Here is a 24,114-nt window from a genome sequence, read left to right on the forward strand (position 1 = left end):
GTGGTGTGCCCCTGACTGCCCTCACCTGTGGGCTGTGGCCAAAATGCTAGGACAGCAGGGGCCATAAACATCCTTTTGCTTACACAGAATCACTCATTTAAAATAGGGATACAAAAAAAAATAGGGATACAAAGCCCTTTCTTTGAACCTTTCCCCGCCCCTTTCTTTCATGGCACTGAATTTCATATATAATAGGGATTCTAGTTCCTCTTTGGTGGTAATGGCCAGATGGTATTTAAAAAATATCAGTATGACAAGAATAACTCCCTATTTAAAAGCACAAGAGGAGGGCTTAAACTCTGTTTCCTAAGGTGGGCAACACCGCCCCCTGGGGGGCACTGGAGTGATCCAGGGGGACTACTAAAGCAGATAACACCAAAAATAACACCCCAACTTCACCACAATCAATCAGGTCCATGCAACTCAGAGCGACCCTACAGGAGAAGGTCAAATTGCCCCCATGGGTTTCCAACATTGTAACTTGGCGGTTCTCAACCTTTGGGGGTCGAATGACCCTTTCACGGGGGTCGCCTAAGACCATCGGAAAACACATATTTCCGATGGGTGGGGTGACCACGCATGAGGAACTGTATTAAAGGGTCGCGGCACTAGAAAGGTTGAGAAGAAGCACTGTCATATCTGTTTACAGGAGTAGAAAGCCCTGTCTGTCCCTCGAGGAGCAGCTGGTAGTTTCGAACTGCTTACCTTGCAGATCGCAGCCCAACAGGGAACCCTAACACCGCCAGGGCTCCTTGTGAAAATAGATACCTACATTTTATCCTGGACTATGGGCTAGAGCACAAAAGGGTTTATAGGACATCACAGGCCAGTGGCATTTAATCACCAGAGTTCTTTGTGCCCCGGCTCATTCAGGTTTGATTGATATCCTTTGCTAGAGAGACTGCACGGTGATAATGGGAAACATCTTTTGATGCTCGTATTCTCAGGCAAGTGCACTAAATCAAGGGTTTTGTTTTGCTTTTGTTACAGGGAAAGTTACAGAACCATTGGCTTATATTGGGTCGGATCAATGGTCATGAGCGTGATTGTTTTTCTGCCTGGAAACATTGTAGGTAAGGGGCGTTGCTTAGAAGTTACTTTCCTCCTGCAGCAACGGAGGCTATTTGGGTGCAGTGGAACCCAGCAACTGTTCAGCCAACTTACCACACACCCTCCTGCAAATGCTTCCTCTCCCCCAGGGTCTTACTCTGGCCTTTGAAAAGTGCCTTTGGGCTATTCTCAGAAGTGTACTTGGAACGATTAGTTCAATGCCCCAGTGGCTGGCTTTTTAGAAGGGTCTAACTCATACCCAGAAGGGCTAAGGATGGAGTTAGTCAGTTTGGGATGTATATGTATATATATATATCTGTATATATACATATTTATATGTATATATGCATATATATATTCGATGTGCAAATCATTCTTCTTATAACTCTTTGTATTATATTTAACTCTCGTCACTATGGGAACTTAATAAACACACTTGGAAATTAAGTCTCTTGAAGCCAAATGCTAACGATTCTTTATGCACACAGGGAATCAGGATATTCAGTGTACTTTGCCCCCCTGGCCTATAGATAAGATTCCACCAGCCCATTGTTCTGAGTTGATTCTGACCTCCAGAGACTCTCTGGAGGGTTTCTCTAAAAGGAGTCCTTGTGGCGCAGTGGTTACCAGTTGGGCTGCAATCCACAAGGTGAGCGGTTTGAAACTGCTAGTGGCTCCGTGGCAGAAAGACGGGACGTTCTATGCCCATAGAGTTACATTCTTGGAAACTAACCCTGTCCTATAGGGTCACTATGAGTCAGCACTGACTGGGCAGGAGTGAGTTGAGAGTGAGTAGATGGGCTTAGGTCCCTGATTATTAACTAACCTAGAGGCTGGAAGATCAAACTCACCCAGCCTCGGTGGTGATCTGCTTCTGAAAAGACTGCAGCCAAGAAAACCCCGTGGAGCAGTTCTACTCTGTCACACGGGTCGGCCGTGAGGTGGCGTTAACTCAGTGACAGTGGTTTGTGTATTCTAGTTTTAGACAGGATACTGTTGCAATCAACCTCCAGAAGTGCTGGTTTAACCCCTTTGTGTTTGTGTTTCTCGTTAAACGACTCTTTGACCCACTAAGAAGCACCCCAGCCTGTGTGATCATGAGGTGTCGATGGGATCAGGCATCAAAGACCCAGAACAAAAAAATCATATCACTGTGAATGAGGGAGAGTGCAGAGTGGAGACCCAAAGCCCATCTGTGGACAAATGGACATCCCCTTACAGAAGGGTCACAAGGAAGAGACGAGCCAGTCAGGGTGCAGTACAGCACCGATGACACATACAACTTTCCTCTAGTTCTTTAATGCTTCCTTCCCCCACTATCATGACCCCAATTCTACCTTACGAATCCGGCTAGACCAGAGCATGTAGACTGCTACAGATAAGAGCTCAAAACGCAGGGAATCCAGGACAAATAAACCCCTCAATCATGAGAGTAGCGATAGCAGAAGGGGAAGGAGAAGGTGTGGGGAGAGCGGGGGTGGGGTGGGGTGGGGAGGGACCGACCACAATTATTTACATATAGCCTTCTCCCAGGGGGATGGACAACAGAAAAGAGGGTGAAGGGAGACAGTGGTCAGTATAAGACATGAATTTTATTCTTTAATTATCAAGGGTTCATGAGGGAAGGAGAGAGGGGGAAATAAGATGATACCAGGGGCTCAAGTAGAAAGAAATGCTTTGAACATGATGATGGTAACGTATGTACAGATGTGCTTGATACAGTGGATGGATGGATTATGATAAGAGCTGTAAGAGCCCCCAACGAAATGATTTAAAAAAGGATTCCAGGTGACTGCTGGGAGACGGGGGAGTATCCTCCGCGCTGCTTGTGTATAGATGTGCTTTTTGGTAACTCCTGACATCCTCTTTCCTTCTCTCTCTCAAACAGGCAAATATGGAGCACGAGTCTGCCCGGCTCTCATCTTAAGCATACCGTACACCTGTCTTCCTGTCTGGGCTGCTTTCAGAATCTATAATCAGCCACTGGAAAATTGCAATTATCCCCCAAAGGTGATCTTATTAAAATGCCCCTGTTACCTGCCCGTAAGCGCCGGAGGCTGCCTCAGCTCCGTTGGCCCAGGTCTGAACGCGGCCTCGGCGGCCTGGCCCCGAGACATTCCCCTTGTGCCGCTGTGTTGGCAAGCTCCCGTCTTCTCCCCCAGGATAGTGTGTGTCTTTGCGAGGACACCCGCCTCTACTGGTCTGCCCATGTTTGGGAGCTTGCGTGGCCTTCCTCCAGCAGTAGGGTGCCGAGGAAAGGCTGGAGTGTGCGCTCTGCCCACAGTTGTGCATGGCTTCCGTGTTGGGCGACTCTGCTCGCCTTTCTCCCCTGAATCACTTCTACCTATGCATTCGCTGCCCCAGTGGAGGCTGGGGGGAGAGCGCCTGTCCAGGCAGCCCTCACAGGGTGGAGACTCAGGACAAGTTCACTGCTCTAACAAAAGTTTACAATGGAAGGAACGGAAATGCCTTCATTTACAAAGAAGGCCACAGTTTGATACCTGTTTTATAGAATCAGACTGTCTACCCAATGCTTTTGAGGGTAGTTAAAAAGAAAGAAAAGAATTTCAAGTAGCCCGTGGGTCACAGAGAGATGTTGCTCAGTACGTCTTTAAGTGGAGTTTGTCCGTAAGTCGGAGCAGATGCCTTTGGCCCTCATTTGGCCGCAGTGCAGTGTTTCCCTGTACCGCCCCCTGGGGGAGCACAGGAGCGACCCAAGGGGCTGCAAAGCGGTGCCTACCGTTTATTCTGGATAAACGCAGGAGAAAGATGGGGCTTCCTACTGGTAAACTGAGTCTTGAAACCCACAGGGCCAGTTCTGCCCTGTCCTGTAGGGTCAATATGAGTCGACATTGACTGGATGGCACTGAGTTTGGGTGTTTTTGTTTGCTTGTTTATGGGCTATATTCAAGCATTTTTAATGGTCACGGTGAGTGCTGAGTAATATTTTTTCCTGTTTTCTGAAAAAGGGGCAGTAGGCCAAATAACGTTGGGTACCTATGCCCGAGTGCTTTAGCAGCGCAGTGGCCCAGTGGTGAAAGCCAACCGCCAGCTTGGCGGCTTGGAACCAGCAGCCCCCATGGCAGGAGAGAGATGTGGCAGTCGGCCCTTTAACAGCCTCAGAAGCCCTACGGGGCAGCTCTTCGCTGCCCTAGAGGGTACTCGGGCTTGGACTCGCTTCACAGCCAGGGGTTCCGCTCAAGAAAAGTGGAGGGGGTTGGGAATGGAATTTATTGCGAGAAGCGGTTGGTTTACTACTTTCACACAGAGGCCAAACTTCCCCCAAATCCCAAACTCCCTGCCATCGGGTCAATGCTGACTCACAGTGTCCCCTTGTGGGGTTCCGAGACTGTAACTGTTTACTGGAGTAGAAAGCCAAGTCTTCTCTCACGGAGCTGTGGGTGGTTTCGAACTGCTGACCATAGGCCAACGTGTACCTACTACACCACCGGAGCTCCTACTATTAAAGGACAAGTATGACTTGTCCATAAGCTGACCGTCCATAACCCTGGGATTTACTATCTACCCCTGGCATTGAACCTGGCTCCACTGCTTTTGAAGGTTCCATGACAGTATGTCTGTCTGGTATCCTTTTCATAAGACACACAAAACTATTCATTAATTTTTTTAATCGAAAAAAACACACAGTGACAGCCAGCTGAAATGGACAGTTATCATATACTACTGATAAAAACATTTATTTAGAATCACTTTGCAAATCAATTTAGCAACATCATCAGCCTTAGCAAGTTCAGTCCTTGAACTCCGAGGGCCTTATTCTGAGCGAGGATTGTCAGAGGGAGTTGTGTGGCGTGCTCCATCATCGCGTGGTGGGAGAAGAGCCAGAGAGAGGAGAGGGCTTCCAGTGGGTAGAATACTGTGCAGTTACTTATATTTCACTTGCAGTGACACAGAAAGGTGCTTCTAATAGCAAGAGATGTTAAGTACACAAAGCACAAATCCAAAATTGCATATACATTAAGTCCTAATTTTATGAAAAACAAGTAATAAATAGAGGAAAGAGATCAGAAAAGCATGCCAATTGCTAACAGGAGCGTGGCAGGCACATGGCTTACTTATCTTTTATTCTCTCAAATGAGTGTATAACCACAGACGTGCTCTTTCAAAAAGGAAAAATAAAATCGGACAGGTAGGCAACCGTGTGGGCCCGTCTCCTCCTTTCACGGATGAGGGCAGTGGGAAGTGACTCTTCTCCTCAGATTCTCCCATCCAGTCACCAGGATTGACATCAGGGCAGTTTATGTTTCAGTACATCCGGAGTCGTCTTTGGCACCGAGGGCCTGCTCTTTAGCGACAAACTCTCTTTTAGGTCGTCCGAGAAGCCCAAGCCAAGGACCTGCTGAGAAGACCGCTTGACTTAATACTGATCGCGTGCCTCCTCCTGGCAACTGGATTTTGCTTGTTTAGAGGTTTGGTAAGCACAACAGCGCAAAATAACATTAACTTCTCTTTTTAGTCTACGAAGGCTTTGAAGTGGAAGAAAAAAAGAAGTCTACATTTTTTTTTTTTTTGGGTTTTTTAAATTGGGTTTCCTAGCACACTGAGAAATGATCCCTCCTGTCGGAGCCCAGGGCTCGGGGGACCTGCTCCCTGAGGCTGCCCCACCCCCACCACCAGACTTCCACTCCCAAGGGGAGGGTGTGCCTTGGGCGATGTCATGCATTTCACCCACAAGTATCCTCCTGCCCTTATTTTGGAGTTGGCTGGTTGGCACAGAAGGAGCCCTGGTGGGATTGCGGGTTACTGGTCAGGCTGCGACTGCAAGGTCGGCGGTTTGAGCCCACCAGTGGTTCTGTGGGCTCTCTACTCCCTTAAAGACTTACAGCTTCGGAAACCCAAAGAGCCAGTTCTGCTCTATTGCACAGGGTCGGTGTAAGTGGGAGTTGACTTGGCGGAAGTGAGTTTGGTTTGGGTTTTGTATGGCACAAATGGTTAAATGCTGGCTTCTATCCAAAAAAGGGGGAGACTAGAGCCTCCCTAGAGGGGCCCTGGGAGAAAGGTCTGGTGATTGATCTCCTCAGAAAGGTCACAGCCCGTGGAGACAGTCTCCTCTCTCCACATGGGGTCATCATGAATTGAAAATGATCCGACAGCACCTGCTACCCGCACCATGTGCCTGATGGAGTCCCTGAGGGGTGTGGGTGGTTAATGACTGAGCCGTGACTCTGGACCCCCTGGAGGACCTTGGGAGAAATGCCTGGTGATCTGGTGGCCTGCTTCCCAAAGCTCCGTCATGGTCAAGTATGGAGCCCAGGTCGACTCGGACACACAAGGCCCCCATGCGCTGCAATCTGCTCCACAGCGGGCTTTCCCGAGTGGGGAGTCTCCGTCACCCCGTTCCTCTGATGTCTCCGACTTGGCTGTCTTTCATCAAAGCTACAAGGGTTGTACTCTACACGCCCAGGGAAGCTGTGCGAGAAGGCATCTCGGGGCTCTCAGGCGTAGGGTGGAGGTGACCGAGGAAGGGGTGTGATGCAGAATGTCCACAAAGCCCACTGCCACGGGGTTGTTTCGGACTCCGTGACACAGAGCACGGAGTGGAACTGCCCTACGGGTTTCCGAGGCTGTCAACCTCCATAGGAGTAGAAAGCGGTCAACTTTGACCCCCGGAACCACAGATGGGTCCCAACTGCTGGCCTTGTGTCAGCAGCCCCATGCAGAGCCCCGCATGCCACCAGGGCTCCTTGAACCCACCTACAGTTGGGTCACTGACTTCCCGGATGGTGAAGTGAATCACAAATAAGGACCAGACTCCGAGTCTGTGGGTTGGTGTACCTGGTGGATGACATTAAGAATGTGTGGGCATTTTGCTTTTTAACTTTTCTCTTTTTCTTTAAATCAGTTTATTGGGGCTCGTACAATTCTTATCACAATCCATACATCCATCCATGTGTCAAGCACATTTGTACATTTGTTGCCATCATCATTCTCAAAACATTTGCTTTCTACTTGAGCCCTTAATATCAGCTCATTTCCCCCCTCCCTCTCCACTCCCCTCTACCTCATGAACCCTTCATAATTCATAAATGATTATTATTTTTTCATATCTTACAACTGTTTCTCTTTTTCAGTAGTACAGTATAAAAGTGGATGCCAAGGCCCCAGTTCGTAGCTGGGTGGCCGTGCCAAAGTAACTTCACCGCATTGTCCCCCAGTGTCCTCCCCTGTGGAAGAGCCGGGTGGCGTAATGCTTACCAGTAGGGCTGCTAACAGCTGGCCACCAGTTGGACCCCCCCAGCCGCTCCTTGGGAGACAGAGGGAGCGTTCTGCTTCTGTAAGGAGTTAGTCTCGGAAACCGGCGGGGGCGGCTGTCCCGTGCTCGCAGGGTTGCTGAGTTGGAGTCAACTCGATGGATGGCGGCGAGTTTCCTTTGGTTTTGCTTTCATCCCTGTAAGACAGCAGTGGCTGCGGTGCAGGGCTGCTTCTAGGACAATGCGCTAGTGCTCCCCAGACCCTTAGCAGAGGGCCTTACACTACTGAGTGCTTGGTAGGTCAGCACTGCTACCCTCTTAAGGATCGGGGGTCCTTGACGATGACCCAGATTCCTGATTGATTCTCCGTCGAAATTCAATGAAGCGGCTTGGCTTCTGCGGGCTGTTACACTCAGTCTAGATGGCGCGTCCTAGCGGCTCTGAGCTGTAGGCACTGCCTGATCCATCGTGGGGAGTGAGGAGGCAAGTGAAGGCTGAGGAGCTGGCTCATGTTTGGGGGCCCTTGGGTGATGAGGAGCCCCACTGGGGTCGTGGCTAGGAGTGGGGCTGCTACCCACAGGCCGGCCATCCAGCCACCAGCAACTGCCTGGGCTGAGGCTTTCTGCTTCTGTAAAGATCACAGCCTGGGAACCCGTGGGAGCCAGTCTACCCTGGCCTATCGCGCCACGAGGAGTCAGGATCAAGTCGATGGCAGGGAGTGCGCTAGGAGGACCTGTGTGACTGGCCGGGTTTGGAGCTGTCTCCGTGTGCGGACTGTCCGCAGCTGCTGGAGGAGACCCAGCGGGATACGGGTACAGGCTAGGGAAGGCAGGCCCTGCCTTTGCTCAAGACCACAGGACCCAAGAAGCAGTTCTTTGCCTAGTTTGCTGCAGTCCTCAAAGTTAAAGACCAGGGTTTTGAACTGGTCCATTCCAGGCGGACTCCTTGCCAGGGTAGATGGCATGGGGCTGCTAATTGCAGGATCAGCAGTTCGAAACCAGCAGCCCCGTAGGAGAAATACCAGGGCTTCCTACCCCTGCAGGGTTCGGCAGGGAAGCCCACGGGGTCAGGTCTCCCTGCCCTAGATCGCCGCTGTGAGTCATGCGAGTCGGTGGCAGGGAGGTTTCTTACAGAGCAGATCCATTTCCCACTCCGCATGCTCTGTGCTTCATCGATGGGGCTCATCACAGCGCACCACTGCTCCCTGCCTCCCCCTCTCCTTACCTGCCTGCCTCTGAGCTTTTTCCTTGGGCAAAGCTGCTCCTTTGACCTCAAATGGCTGATTTTTCTCAGGCGTGTGTACCTCCCCAGGGCGGTGTTCATCTGATGGGCCTGTTTGTGGTGGCTGCACAAGCAGGGGGAAGTTCAGTACCAGACTGGAACGGTGATAAGGGTCATGGGCTGGGGTTCCACCAGTCTCCATCCGAGCCGTCAGCCTGGTGTTTTTTTTTATTGATTTTCAATTTTGTTTCACATGCTTCTCCCACTCTGTTCAGGGTAGTTGGTTGTGGTAGCCAGGCACCCTCTAGTTCTTCTGGTCTCAGGGTCGTGGAGTACAGATTTGTATGTGATCTCTTGGACTAATTGTTTCCATGCATCTTTGTCTCCGCCCCCCCTCCCCCCGCATGCGCTTTGCTACAGACCTGGGGAGATTCATCACTGCACCTGAGATGGCTGCTCACAGGCGTTTAACACCTGGTTGCTACTCACCAGATGTCTTTGTGGATCACGTGATGCCAGCAGTTAGTCTCGGAAAGCCACGGAGGGGTGGGGGTGGGGGAAGGGGGTTTGTTATGAGTCAGCAATGGCCCGATGGCATGAGAGTTGAGAGTCCCCGGGCCCAGTGACGCCTTCCCTCAAGGAGCTTGGTTATGGCTAAGAAGTTTGTATACCTCTGCCCCTGCGTGCTCTCCTAGACCCATGGCTATATTTGCAGCACAGGTAAAGAGCATATATGTCGACATGTCCTCTGTCAAACCTCTATGTATTCCTGACTACAGACCCCTTCTCCCAAGCACATTTTCACAAGGTGCCCAGGTGGTCCCTTTAGATCTCAGAATAGCCTGGGGGATCTTGTTAAAACGCTGACTGATGACAAGTTAAAACTACAACAGACGAGTGTTTTTGCCTCGCCCTGCCCACACCCCGTCCCGAGACGCCCAGGTGTTGGCATCTGTAGGTGCTCCAGCACACACGTGCTTCCCGGGGAGGGGCTGTCACCCACCCGATGGCCTGCGTGTTGGGGCCTTTCTTAACAGCCCTGCCACTGGCCTGTGCTCATGTATGTCATCTAGGTGGGACCTGTGGTGGCCGAGGAGGGGGAGGGGACTAGGATGTGCCAGAGATGCCCTGCCTGTTCCATGACCCAAGGTCAACTCCGTGTGACTGAACCTCTTCAGCTCCTTCAAAGCTGACCCGGGAGGTGGCTTCTCAGATCACTGTCCTTCACGGTCACAGAGCTGTGAGCCACTGGAGAGAGGCGCGGGAAGCCGTGTTTGCATCTTGCAGTCCTGTGAGCAGGGTTTGGTGTAGAGATGTACTTTCCGTCCTGCAACGAGCACTGCCAGTCTGCCTGAGCTGTTCCCAGGAAGGGAGCCCCTGCCTGGCGCCCGCCCTCCCTGCTGCCTCTGAGTCGCTGCGGACAGGGCAGGGCAGAACTGCCCCTGTGGGGTTCCCAGGCTGCAACTGTGTTCGGCAGTAGAAAGTCCTGTCGGAGTGGCTGGTGGCTTTGAACTACAGATGGTTGGGGGGGGGGGGGGGAAGAAAGACACTGGTGTCATTCAATTGTACATGTAGAAACTATGTTTTACTATGTATGTATGCGCTTAACAAAATAAAATGAGAACAATCTTCCCTTTGCAAACCAAACCAACAAACCCTAAGCTCACTGGGAATTTGAAAGGTGCCCAAGAACCCAGTGTTGGTTTCCATGCTGCCCCTCCCCTGACCCCTGCTTCCGGTCTCTGTCAGTGGGTCGGAGCCTTGCTCCCCTCCCTCATTCTCTGAGGAGGGTCTAAAGTGCAGCGTGTCTGTTACACAGCAAAGCAGCTTGGGACTGACTGTGTGGGGCACGCGTTGCTTTATCGGCACATGTAAGAACCAGATGTGATTGTAGCGTTCTAATGCATTCATTTCTGCTCTTAGATCGCTTTGGATTGCCCGGCTGAGCTGTGCCGACTATACACCCAATTTCAAGAGCCCTACCTAAAGGATCCTACTGCTTACCCTAAAATTCAGGTCAAGTACTTGGGAAGCTGTAAGGTTTTTCTAAAGAAAACAAAAATTCAATGGGGGAAAATGTGGTCCTTATAGAAAATAGCGATTTCCAGAAGGCAACATCATTTCGGGGTGCTTGGAGTCAGGCCGATATGTCCTTTGCTGACGGTGGGATTTCTCTGCTCCACAGATGCTGGTGTTTATGTTCTACTCTGTCCCTTACTTTGTGACGGCGCTCTATGCCTTAGTGGTTCCTGGATGTTCCTGGATGCCCGATGCCACCCTGATACATGCTGGAGGGCTCGCTCAGGTAGTTGGAATTGTCTGTGGACCAAGCTCAGCGGGGGTCTTAGCAGCCTTGCTGGGATCTGTGTAAACCATCTCTCCTTAGAGCTTGCTGTGCCGGCCAGCCAGTTGTGACTCAGTAGCCTTCTAGGACAGACACAACTGCCCGTGGGGTCTCTTTCCTAGGCTGTAAAATCCAAGAGGGGAGCTCACCGGGTCTTTGCAGCTGCAGGTGGGGGTGGTGGGGAAGGGACATTGAAGCCATCAGGCTTTGGGTTGGCAACTGAGCATGTACACCATGCCGCCATCACAGCTCCTCATTTTAGGCCCCAAAGCCAACTCGCTGCCATCGAGTCCTGACACATAATGGCCCTATCACAGGGTCTCTAAGACTGTAAATCTTTACGGCAACAGACAACCTCCTCTTTCTGCTGAGGAGCCAGCTGGCGGGTTTGAACCAGCAACCTTGAAGTTAACAGCCCAAAGCAAGGGCTCCTGATTTTAAGATGAAAAATAGTTATTAAATATTGCCACCCCCGTGCCTACTAGTCTTTATAGTGTACAAGACATTTCTGCATGTTTTATTAAAGCCACACAGTAACTTGTACTTACTATGATTCAGTAACTCCCCCTCCAGAGTAGTTCGCAGAGCCGTCATTTGTCCCGTTCCGCCACCACTAGCGGATTTGGGGCTCTCACGATCTTCCTGCAGGCCAGACAGGTGATACGGAGAGTCCTCCAACCTCTGTGTCCGGCGAGGCCCCGGGGTTGGCGGCAGTAACAAAGCTTTACCCCTTGCTCAGGCAGAGTCCATGTGGGAGATTTTCAGGAGCCGGGCTGGTCAATGCGCGCTTCCTTTGTGCCTCAGAAGGGGAAGTGGGTGGTGCCCACAGAGCGTGATCTACGCCACAGCCTTTTCCCACTCCTTTGACAGACGAGGAAGTTGAGGCTCAGGGCAGCTTACTGCCGTGTCGCATAACTTGTAGATGATAGGTTTCTGAAGTCCCATCTGACTCCCCGTCCATGATCTGCACTAGAGGAAGACTACGTAACACTGGGAGGTGGGGGAGGAATGGACTGTTGGCAAGCCGTGGGGCAGTGGCTGGCCTCTGCGTGCCGAGTGTGCGTTCTTAGGCTGAGCCTTTCTGGGGAAGTCTGCGGAGGCAGCGCCTAGGTATGGGAACGGACAGACTGGGGGCACGGTAAGCTTTGGCTCTTTTCTTGTCCTGGTTCTGGTGTTTGTCTCGTGTCCTTTAGGACAGTGGCCCTCATACTCACACCGCTGTGTCCCTTTTTCAGAGGATGAGTTTGTGCAAGGTTCAGGTTCGGGGCAGTCTTAGCTTGGAGAAGACAGGTGTGTGTACCTGTAGCAGTCTAAGGCTACTGCCAGACTCCACCTTTTGGTGATGCTGAGCTCACAGGTGGGCATGTGTGAGTCCTGCTGGGAGGTTCTGGGCAGGGCAGCGTGGACTGCAGGCCAACGGAGCATACAAGTGGCTGCTTCGGGCAGGCTCCAGGCTTGGGCTACTTCATGTACCGGTTGCCCAGGCAGACCGAAGCCCCTCTTGCTGGTGTGTGCGCGCCCAGACTAAGGATGACAGAGAACCTGGGCATGCCAGAGGATGTTGCTCCCAGCCCAGCGGCTGGAGAGTGGCGTATCCAGAGTTCCGTTTCTGACATGCCCCTAACTTTTGGCTGGACTTTAATCTTGGTCAATTTATAGTGTCTAGCTGATGGAAAAGTTAGAAATCGTTTTGCAACAAACCAGTGCATGCCATCAATCAGAATGTTGAATTTTTTCTATTTACCAAATTCTTGTTTATGAAGAGACATCTCCTCTTCAGAGGACACCTGACACACTGCATCACCTGGAACGGTGACCCTTACTTGTTAAAACTGCTGTGTTCCAAATGAGATGATGGTCCTTAGTACCCTTCAGGACTGGGAAAGATCTCCTCTCCCATGGCTCAATTCTCAGCTAAACTTAGGCCTGTCTGCAAGAGGAACAAGCCCGCTCAGGAAGCGCATCAACCGTCTGAGCCAAAGGGCAGCATTTACTGCAGGACAGCACTCAGTAGGGCTGTGAGAGGGAGGATTGTGGGGACTGTCATCAGTGAAATGAAACAGAATGTGCCTGAACTCCCAACTGTGTGTGTAGGAATGGACAAGTTCATCTGCTGCTCACCTTTGCTCGGCTCACACGTTAAAAGAAATACCTGAAAGTGACAGCTTAGGAAGAGCACAGATAATGGGGATACTCCTGTAAACCCACTTGCATCGGGTGCTTTTGGTGTATGAGTGGGTTTCACGTTTTCACTAACTATCCTTTGCTGAAGTTGTCAAAGGGCTGGCAAAGGCATCTAAAGCCAGAGCCCAGGCGCACTGAGCGCGTCAAATCACAGCTCTGTCAGCCCACGGAGGAGCACGTGCCCATGTGCTCGTCAGCAAACCCCCAGCATACTACCTCACTCCAGCCCCACCAGCCGCCCGGTGAGGTGCCGGCATTAGGCTCTTCTACAGATGAGGCTGGTTTTCACACGAGCTTAAGGTCTTCCAGCTGCTTTGCTCTGCCCCTAGCAATTTAGCTTGAGTCTGTATTCTTAACCACGATACCATGCTGCCCAGACTCAGAGACCAATACGGTTGGCTTCCGTGGCGCGTGCCAGAGAGCCCGGCCCACTGTCCTCAGGCTCACGGTGCTTCTTATTTGCAGTATTTTACACGTCCAACTCTCCCTTCTGGAGTTAGGATTGTAATTTCAGCAATCCTTTCCAGGTCGTCTCTGCAAGAAACGAGCTATTAAAATTTAACCTTTCTCCCTTTATTGCTTCATTTTCCATTCCAGTAATCAATTCTTTAAAAAAAAAAAAGGGTCAGAATGGGCTCATTGGGGACGAGTGATCCTTATTTCAGGGGGAATACGATTTAGAACGGACCAAGAAAAACTACCAGGCACTCTGCCTTACGGCCCTGAACTGTAAGTCACTGCTGTCAGTTGGAAGATAATTCACTATCAGCCCAGTGAATTATCCAGGTGAGCTCACGGGAGGCCTCCTGTGCTGGGGGAAACATCACCCAGGAGACGCCAGGCAGCCTGTGGCTCGTCAGCTAGACGCCTGGGAAAAAACCCTCCTTCAGAGAGACCTGCGGTTTGTCACCTCCGGATTAGGCCTGAGTAAGCCTCGGGCGTTTCCAGCACTTCAGAACTCTGGAAACTTCTGTCCCGATGAGTGCCCACGCAGCTGGAGAGGTGCCGCCAAACAACCCATCAGCACCACAAGCATGTAGCGATCTTTGCCCTCTTCAAAATAATCCCGAAGAAAAAGCCGTACTAAAATAGGTCTGGAAATACAGACATGCTGTCTAGAAGCTTGTGTTTCGACAGCCACGAGACCATTGCTGTTGAACATTTATTTAGTTCTCACAATATGGCAGGCACCACACATAACATCAGACACAGCACCTGCCCGGTGGGCTTACAGTCTAACCTATGGACATAGACTCATTTTAAAATGTCTCCATTGAGTTTGCAGTTCATGAAAATGAGGGCGCAGCTGTGCTTGCCAGTGCAGGCCGTGAGTCTATGGAGCAACACTGGCCAGGTAACCGGCTTCCCCAAAGCAGGTGGCCACGGTTGCTTATTCCATACGCGCTCAACGCACGGTTGGCATTTCCTCAAATGCAGTGACTCTGGTGTGTACAAGCATTTCTAAAGAAGCCACTCCAGCTCCCATTTCCGAACACGAGGGTTCAAATCTGGCCTTTAGAAGAAAAAGTTGGATATATTTTTAGGCAAACTCCGTTATTCGGAACAGGCCCTAGGTAGAAATAGTGACGAAGTTCCTGTTCCTAGAAACGTCCCCCTTGGCAGCTCCTCAGAGCAGCCTCCAAGTTCCTTCAACTCTTCAAGCCTTTGTTCTTCTATCCCGGAGATGCAAATGTGCAGTTCACATTTTCTGGTTTCGAACTGGGTGTCTGCCCGGGGAGGTGTGTCTGAGGGTGGGCCCTCTCCGATCACACACAGTTCAGAGGGGTTATTGGTCCATGGCAACGTAGCACACTGATTTCTAACTCTAGAAAGTAGCAACAACCAAAAAAGTACCACAGGTCTCCAGAATGTATCAGTAACTTGTAAAAATATGGCTTGTTAGAATATCTGCCACTGATGAAAATTCAGAGATGCTTATAAAAGCTTGTCCTATTATTTTCATGGATGGTGAGGTCGAAGTCTGCACACCTTTACTTGTAAACCACCTAGCAGAAGAAATGGATTCTGTTTGGAAGATGAATTTTATGCATTGAAAGCAAACGACTTGGTTCTTCCTTCTCATTACTTGTTCCTTAGGTGGCAGTATCTTTGTCTCTTCATGTTCCCCATGGGCTCATTAGCCCACCACTCCTTAAACTCCCAGTCCTTTAGCACTACCTGCGGGGGTGGGGAGGGCTGCGGTCTGCAAGGACACAGCACCCACGGGAGCCTGTGCTCCCCCGACTGCCGTTTCCTCCCCGTGCCGAGGACACGCGTTCCAAACGCATCCACCGGCACCTTCCGAATGTGCGCTGAACAAGGACTTCAGTATGGAGGGAGGCTCTAGCCTTTTTCCCTCTTGCAGAAAGCAAAGAATGCTGGCAAGCTGCAATTCCAAATAAATCATAATTCGATTGGAAAAGGTTTTCTGCATGCACTTTCCCATTTTATAAAATGTCCCCTTGTCTCCCTTCCCCAATGCTGGTACCAACTTTATCTTAAAATACAATCCTTGTTTTGTTCTTTCTTTGCATTTAAAAAACAAAACAGGTGTGACCAAAAATACCTGGGTATTTTGCCCGATGACTAAGATGTGGCCCTCCAGTCTTCTCTTTAGTTTGCTAGTTGTAGTTCAGCTTTCCAAACCCTTTACTTTTATTGAAACACAACTGCAAGGTTCAACTTGTAAAATCGCTAGAATGCAAACCAATTAAAGAAAAAGACTTTCTTTAAATTTTTTGTTGCTGGATTGAGCTTTACCAGCACCCAGGTTACAGAAAATGCTCAGCTACTAAACTACAGCTTGATGTTGAGGTCCACCCAGAGGGGCCTCGGGAGGAGGGCTGGTGGTCAGCTGCGGACGCCGGCCCATGACAGCCTCATGTGCTGAGCACAGTTCTCTTCTGGCATACGTGGGGTTGCCAAGAGTCGGCAGCGACTCCCTGGCTAGTGGCTTGGGTAATGTTTGGTACAGGGCACTAGAGGGTTGAAACCACAACCGCTTCATGGTGTGCATAGCAATGTCACACCAGAGGGTGCAATTTATCTGAACCGTTATTATCAAGAGGAAGGAGCCCTCGGCTTAATGTGGCAGTAAAGACTAGGGTTGTGTGAAAGTGCTTGGCCTACAGGCAAGACTCAGTTCACGGGCACACGCACAGCCTGAACGACTTACTCCGAACTCTGTGCGTTCGCCCGGACACCCATCTCATGTCTCCCCACGTTTCTTTTCTGCAACAGGCCCAGTTTTCCCACATTGGTGCTTCTCTTCATGCCAGGACCGCTTATATCTACAGAGTTCCTGAGGAAGCGAAAACACTTTTTATAATACTAAACATAGCGTATGGGCTTCTCCCTCAGCTTTTGGCCTACCGTTGTATCTGCGAGCCAGAGTTCTTCATAAAAACCAAGGCTGAAGAAAAAGTCGAATAACAATACTACTTCTTGGTCTTTCTCTCTAAACTACTGACATGTGCTATATTGATACTGGTCGTGTGTCCCATTTTACGCCCTCCCTTCCCGTATCTGAACCTGTAATTCCTCTGTACTGTATGTGTGTTCTAACAGGGTAGTGTGTAGGTAATTTTTTATCTTTTTCTGAAGGAAAACTAAAGTTGTTGAGAGGAACCGTTTCTAAAAGGAAATGTACTCTAAATTACTTGTAAATAAAACTGACCATCTAGCTGGATATTGTTTACATTAAAGAATTGTTAGCGTGACACTTTACAGTTTAGCTCCTTCAGTGGTAAGCCCGATGACTCAGATCGGGGCTGTACATATTACAAATTCTAAATAGCAAATGTAGAATGGACAGTTTGTGTATGTATATCACAACCTATGTTTCATTGTCAACCGCAATATATAAGGCAGGTCCATCAAAATATTTTTAAATGTTGAAAACTGCTTTCATTAAATTGATTTGAGTGTGAATTTAGCTAAAGAACAATCAATAATCACTACTCTGAATGAACGCTTACTTTATTGGTGACAACATTTCTATTGTATTTCTGTGGATATTTTTAATAAAATTACTTTTGGCCTTTTACGAAGACAAGTTTTATTATATTGGAAACATTTTGTGTCTTTTTTAATGACAAGTTTTATAGCTTTCAGGCTTTCCATTTTAATAAGTCTGTCAGTTATTTTTAGATTAAAAATGTCACTTTAGGTTTTCCTTGTGTCTTATTAACTACGTGCAATGGGGAAGTCTTCTGATGAATCATGGTAATATTCAAAATTATTAAGTATTTTTTTAAGTAAAAGAACTGGATTGGTGTCTCTTATCATTTTTATCAGCATATCGTCTTTGGACCTGTGTGTGTGTGTGTGTCTGTACTAGAGAAAGTCTTATTGGCTAAATGTGGGAAATAATCCAAAACTACAGATGTCATCTATGTGCCACAGACAGGAAAGTGGATATGTGCTTTCCTACTCCAGGCCGCCCCCCTTACCGCCACCCCCCCATCCTTCATGGCCCCTGCTTTCAGAAACCACTCACGTGTCCTCTTCTTGCTACTTGTTAGTTGTTGCCCAAGAAACAGGAAAATCAAGAGAAAGCGGGCTGCAGACCCAACGGAGGGACGATATGCCGTAGAGATTATTTTAATGTGTAATAACTCGCACTGCCGTCCCTCCCAGTGTGCTCAGGTCATCCACCACCAGAGGGCAGAAAGGAAAGAAAATGGAACGGAGACCCTCACCTGCGCTTGATTCTATTGTCAACTCGCTGTTAACCACTTTTGCTTTAATATATGAATTACATTAATACCTCACGTTACATATATGAAGCCAAATTACACTAACATGGTTGCTGACAACCTCAAATCTTAATCCCAGTACACATTCCAATAAATTTATTCTGTAAAAACAATACATATTTTTGTTTTTGATATTTTTTTACAGTAAACTTTCAACTACAAACCTCGAATACGTGAAAGACGTTCCAAGGATATCACAGGATCGATAAAACCCAAACTGACAACTGTGTTCTCACAATGGAAGCTGGCATCAAATAAGTAAAGTTCTCTATTCGCACAACAGCAACAACAATGTACACAAAATGATGGTTTGTGGAGTGAATAGTAACTATTCTAACTCTAGTTCCAAAAGAAAACAACAGTTTTTAAAAGTTCATACTAAAAACTCAATGCTTTGTCTGGTTTCCCATAGGGCTGCTGCCGATTCCAGATTTATTAAAATGTAAAGGCCCTACCTTGAGTGGTTAGCTCAAAATGTATTGGCATTGGGGGAAAAAATAAATCATTGCCTTTATTCGGAGAAACACAAAAAGACTCACCAACTGCACATAGAGAAACCGAGTTTGTGTACATAACAACATGGGCTTTGAGAAGTATAAGCTCTCAACTAGCTATTTCTAATACAGAATAGATATTTTACAATATGGTTAAACTTTACACAGACATGGCCTCAAAACTCAAGGATCATTTAAAATTGATCGTCAATATACCAACATCATGTATCTAGGAATTAAATCCTGGGTTGGTTCTGCCAGAGAGGAAATCCCATCCTTGAACATTGAGCGGCGATTTCAATGCTCGCTGATACTGAACTGTTTGGCGATGGCGGGGCAAAGGCGGGAGCAAGATGAGCATACTGCCTTACAAGGACCCTAGACACGGTCGGTCTGTGAAAAAGGCTTCATCCTCCTCGTGGCAAAGGGCAACTTCATGCAACCAAATAACATTAAATTAAATCAGTAACCTTAAAAAAGGCTAAAATGTCTTTTTTGTCCCCTGAAACACAACAGAGAGGAATGTGAATGAAGCACAAACAAACTGGGGTCTGTCACTGACAGCCAAGACTACGTGTAGGTTCATATCAAATCCAAGATTATTAAACGACCAGACGTACAGCTTTCTTGTGGTTTCTCTGAATATGCAGCACTCTGTGGCCGTTAGGTCTGCAAAAAGAAGAAAGGGAACAAGCCTTTAGATGACTTAGGAGACCGACCAGGAGAGCTGGCCTTACCCACCGAGGTTACACTCCCATCTTGAATGACGCTGTAGCACTGGCCATACTTACCACCAACAGTTTCTGAAGCTTTCCTTTCTATGTGATAGTGCAAACCTCAACAACCAAAAAAAGACCAGTAGTCCACCTAAAAACTCAACAGAGGTTCCGGACACTTCACCAAGCAGGAACTCTAGCACTACTACCAAGCACACGAGTGGCCACGCCCCAGCCTTGGGGTCGGTTTCCACCCGGTGACTCACAGGCAGAGCAGAGCTGCTCCTTGCTGCAACCACACGTCTTTCCAGGAGCGCACAGTCTCACCCTCCTCCCATGGTGTGGCTGGCTGGTGGGTGGAACCACTGACCACTTGGTAAACTACCCAATGGTTCACCCACTGCACCACTGATGGTGGGCGGTCCAACTGTGGGAAATAGTACAGTGCTTCCTGAAACAGTAGCACCTGGCCCTCCTTGTTGTCTGCCCGCATGAAGCGATCACTGAAGATCTAGACGGGCGCCACAGCGAAGGACGGTGCAGGAAGCCGATGGTAGCTGGCTAGCGGAAGGAATAGCATCTGAGATCTTAGAAGGCTTCTCCTATAACACGCAGTCATCCAAGTGCCGTGTCAGTTAAATTCACACAAAAGTACATGAGCCTGTGTGATTCAGGACTATTCATAAATCTATCGAAGGCTGGAGGAGGGAATGGTATTAAGCGTTTAAATTCAGAGCACCCAGTTTGTATAATGCTTTGGGTGACAGAAGCCTAAAATCCATTTGCAGGATCCCCACAAGGATTAAGCCTCTGGTGAATCACCCTGACCACTGACCTGGGATAAAATTTGTTCCAGTTTTTAATATTTTCTGCATTCTCTTCCATTAAGATTTCTGTGTTTTGTATTGTTGGTTGTGGGTTTTTTTTTGGTGGCATGTTTTTCTTTGTATGAAGTCCAAGAAAGGTAGATCTAATAGAGGCCGTGACTGGACTGATGGCTTCTTAAGTGTGATTGGCAGTGGAGGTTGGGGGAAGAAGGGGAGCTAATAAACTGAGTACAAGAAAGAAGAAAATAGTCTAAAATTGATTGTGGTGATTATTACACAACTCTTTTAAATATGATTAAGCTATTGAATTGTACGATATGTGAATTACATATCAATAAAATTTTTAAAAAGCTGGTATAGAAGTATCTTATGGTGCAGACATGCTATGAGGTGTAACAGAGAAATAAAGAGCCACAGCATGAACAGACAGATGCATCCCAAGTTCAGCAGAGCACTATTCTCAACAGCAAGGTCATGCAGATAATCTGAGTCTGTCGGTGGGAGAGTGGATAAACAAACGATCAGCCCCAATACAATGGAATACTAACTACGGCTAAAAGAATAACAGTACACCCGCAAAATATCTCGTTATATGGATAAACTTGGAGGATATTATGTTGAGTGAAATTAGTCAATCACTAAAGGGCAAATACTGTAGGAGACTACTGTTATAGAAAGTCAAGAATAGGCTTTCCCACAAGACCCTTTTATGGTTATGGGGTAGGAGAGACAGGAGGGTAATCACTGACAAAGGGCAGACACACATTAACTTAGGTGAAGGGGAAGACAATATCCAATAAAGGGGGAGTGGTCAGCAAAAATAATCCAGGCAAAGAAAGGCCCTGGGTGGAGTACACGTGTTAAAGGCAACAGAGATAAACACTATTACACACACAACCATGCAATAACAGGAACAGCCATAATCTATGAATGGATACATAGACATGAATGCCAAACAGATGTAGGAAATAGAAGGGAAAATATCCATCGATATACAGGTTTGGAAGAGGATATTTCTACATATGTATTTACATGTGCTGTAAATATATCCATGAATGGAAGATTATGAGGACTTCTAGCTATAACTAAACACCTCAAGGGAGTCGGTTCCTGGACCTGGAGTTCAGGACTGTATTTTGGAGGACCACCAAGGTCAAATGGTGTAAAACAGTTCATGAAGAAAATGTTCTACCTCCAACTTTGCTGTTACGACGGGCCCTTAGGAAACTTGTGAGCTGCTACCTACGGTAGGCCTGCGAGTCTCTCCCTGCCCAGAGCAAATACGAGTGAAGAAAATCAGAGATGCAAGGAAATACTTCATGTAATGAACCTCAGAGGAACCAGATGGTGCCCAACTACTACTACCAACTGCCCTGAAGTGGATCACATTAGAAGGCCCTAGACAGAGTGGGGGGAAATATGGAAGAAAACTCAAGAGCACAAGAAAACACAAGGCTTACTGGTCTGACACAGACCGGCGGAACCCTGTGTGTCCTCTATCGTCCTAGGTCTCTGGCGGGCTAAGCATTGCACTACAAGCCATGGTTCAACCACTGGTCCCTCAAGACGAGGTTATCTCCTCCTGTAAAGATTTACAGCCTGCAAACCCGAAAGAGCAACTCTACTCCGTCTGCAGGTCTCTCTGAGTTGGAATTGCTGTCAGTGAATGAGAAGTGATGACAAGGGTTTTTATAAGGTGACCAATGACACTAGGGAGGCCTGTATTTCTTAGACAATCAAGCATTCGAGACGAGATGGGGCGTGTTTGCTCTAGAACAAAGCTCAGAAGGTAGAAAGCATCAGGCAGGAGGGGAATGGAAATGAGCAACATGATGCCCAACAACGTGGGACGAGAGATGTTACATTCTGGGATTACAATTATACACACCAAAATATGTCTGTCTTATTGAATGAAAAACCTGATCTGCTCTAGAAACCTTTATCCAATTTGCAATGAAGTTTGATTTTTCAACGTTAAAGGGCACTTGTCTTCTTCCAGAAGCCCTGCGGCGTCATGGGTTAGCACGGACTGCCAACCACAAGGCCGGCGGTCGGAAACGGCCGGCTGCTCTGCAGGAGAACGACTCGGCGTGCTACGCTGGGAAGTCACAGTCTTGGAAACCCAAGGCGGCAGTTGTAACTCTGTCCTCTTGGGTGGCTCTGAGTTGGAATGGATTTGATGGCAGTGAGTTTGGTTTTGGCTTTTCGGTATTCCTAGAAAAGAGTGAGTGTCGGCTACTGTCTTGTGGTACAGAAACAGCAGCAGCGTGTACTCTGTACAGCTCTGAGGCCGGAATGCACAGGCAGTGGAGAAATTGCGGGCAGCCATCTTTGTGAGGCTGCAGTGCTGGGAACAGTAAGCTGCTCAAAATTTAAACACTTGAAGTGAATACACATGATTCCGCACAGTACTTCCATTTAATTACTTTGGCCATATGGCTCAAGCGTAGTACAAAAGTTAATAAGATCAAGATGAACAAAATCTCTGAATTTTTGCTTTTGAAAATAATTAAAGCGAATTCACCCCAAGGCTCAATGCTTAGTCAAACAATAGGTCTTTAGTAGGGTAAGCGCTGGGCTACCAGCCACGGTTCAAACCCACCCACCTCTCAGGTGAGTTTGGGGAAGAAAAAAAAGTATAATTAGGAGCCCAAATTGGTCTTGAAATGTCTATGGTATTCCCATGAAAAAGTAAAACACAGCATTTCTGTCTCATAAACAAATGATGGTTCCATCTGGGTTCTCCACTGTAAATTGTGTCTGGTTACATTTCCCAAATGAATGTTATTTTTGTTTCCGTCATCATTAACTCAAATATATGACCGACCCCCCCCCCCACCTCCATGAGCTAGATGAAAAAGTGAACTCAGGCTCCAAGGACTGCCTGCTCTAGCACCTCACCCCAGGGGCTGGCCGAGTGCCAGCCCCAGGTGCACACGCAGGGGCGTGGTCTGATGTACCCGGCCAGTACCCACAGGGTGCTGTAAATCACACTGTAGGTACGGAATTGTAGGGCCTTCGGGGAGAAAAAAGGGGCCGAATCTGTCATTCCTCTAAGAAGGGAGAAATGTGTCTCTTTGCCCTTTCTGTCTCTGCCAAAACAAGGACGCTAATCTTAAAATTAAAAAAGAAATCATATTCAAACATGTGTGATCTTACAAAGTACAGTGGTTGAGGATGCCTAATTATTAATTAATAAGTAAAAGCATTAGACAAGAGTATATTCACAGATACTTTGGTGGAAATATCTGCTAAAATACTGAAAGCTTGTTAAGTCAACCAAAGCAAACGCCTTTAACGATGGCTTTTTACTTGTATTACTATGAAAGGAGAGTACACTCTATTTACATTGGTAGAAAATTCACAGTAACAACTACTCAACCCATAATGAGAAATATTTTGGAACAGATGGTTCCCAGCCGCCGCGAATATTATTAATATTGCAAACAAAGTGCAGGTGGCACCAGAATGCAATCACAACCCCAAGAAGAAGCTTTTGTTTCTCACAAGGCGGAGCCACACAGGCGTTTGTAAGAGGACAAGGCAAACAAAGCTTAAGACCATTTGGTTTTGCATTTCCAGACCTTAATCACTGTCTGCGCCTATACAGAGAAATCGACAATTGTGACGGCCTATGAGAACGTTCTGGATAGCGTGCTTGGCTGCTAGCAGAGGCCATGCCGCTCTGTGCCGCGGCGCCCAATGCTGGGTAACGGTCAACTAACCCCGTCGGATTCTCTCCTGAGGCCCACTGAGACACTGTGCGGCGACACCCACAGGGCCAAGAAGCAGGAGAGGTCACAGGGTGTTTTTCACTGAGGCCAGTTTGGTACTTGAAGGAATGATGGCAGTAATCTATGGCCTGGGAGAGCTGTCTCTTTCTTTCTGAAAAGAAAACAGCCAGGGGTCTTGGTTGCCCAGGATGAAAGTTGATCTCTTAAGTAAAATTAAGAATTTTGGAGGACAATGAATGTACAAATGTGTTTTACACAATTGATGTACGGATTGTGATAAGAGTTGTATGAGCCCCTAATAAAACGATTAAAAACATAAATAAATAAATAAACAAACAAACAAACAAATGCATTTGGGAGAACTCAAATTCTCTAAGATGGAGGACTTTGGTAATGAGAAAGGTGGTGATACTAACAAATCTGACTTCAGAAAAAAATATTGTATATGAATTGAGTTAGCCTTCAGAAGACCCGACTATCTGAGCAAATGTTTTCCAAATGATCGTCACGTGATGGGAAAGCAGGCCTGGGTGATGCAGGAGCGGGATCACACAGTTTCAGCAGATGACTGAACA

General features: G+C 47.9%; 2 protein-coding genes across 2 annotated transcripts in view; one reads left to right on the plus strand and one right to left on the minus strand.

Annotated features, from left to right (window-relative positions):
• TM6SF1 (transmembrane 6 superfamily member 1) overlaps window positions 1-17,854 on the plus strand; it is a 34,024-nt gene extending 16,170 nt beyond the window's left edge. The window contains exons 5-10 of the mRNA XM_075558054.1: window positions 991-1,073; window positions 2,939-3,060; window positions 5,381-5,485; window positions 10,407-10,499; window positions 10,669-10,788; window positions 16,252-17,854. Of these exons, the coding sequence (XP_075414169.1) occupies window positions 991-1,073; window positions 2,939-3,060; window positions 5,381-5,485; window positions 10,407-10,499; window positions 10,669-10,788; window positions 16,252-16,443 (715 nt within the window). The 3' untranslated portion in view covers window positions 16,444-17,854. The remainder of the gene's footprint in view (window positions 1-990; window positions 1,074-2,938; window positions 3,061-5,380; window positions 5,486-10,406; window positions 10,500-10,668; window positions 10,789-16,251) is intronic.
• HDGFL3 (HDGF like 3) overlaps window positions 15,039-24,114 on the minus strand; it is a 56,892-nt gene continuing 47,816 nt past the window's right edge. The window contains exon 6 of the mRNA XM_075558053.1: window positions 15,039-18,931. Coding sequence (XP_075414168.1) covers window positions 18,926-18,931 — 6 coding nt within the window. The 3' untranslated portion in view covers window positions 15,039-18,925. The remainder of the gene's footprint in view (window positions 18,932-24,114) is intronic.

Source organism: Tenrec ecaudatus, chromosome 9, assembly GCF_050624435.1.
Source record: "Tenrec ecaudatus isolate mTenEca1 chromosome 9, mTenEca1.hap1, whole genome shotgun sequence".
NCBI classification, from domain to species: domain Eukaryota; kingdom Metazoa; phylum Chordata; class Mammalia; order Afrosoricida; family Tenrecidae; genus Tenrec; species Tenrec ecaudatus.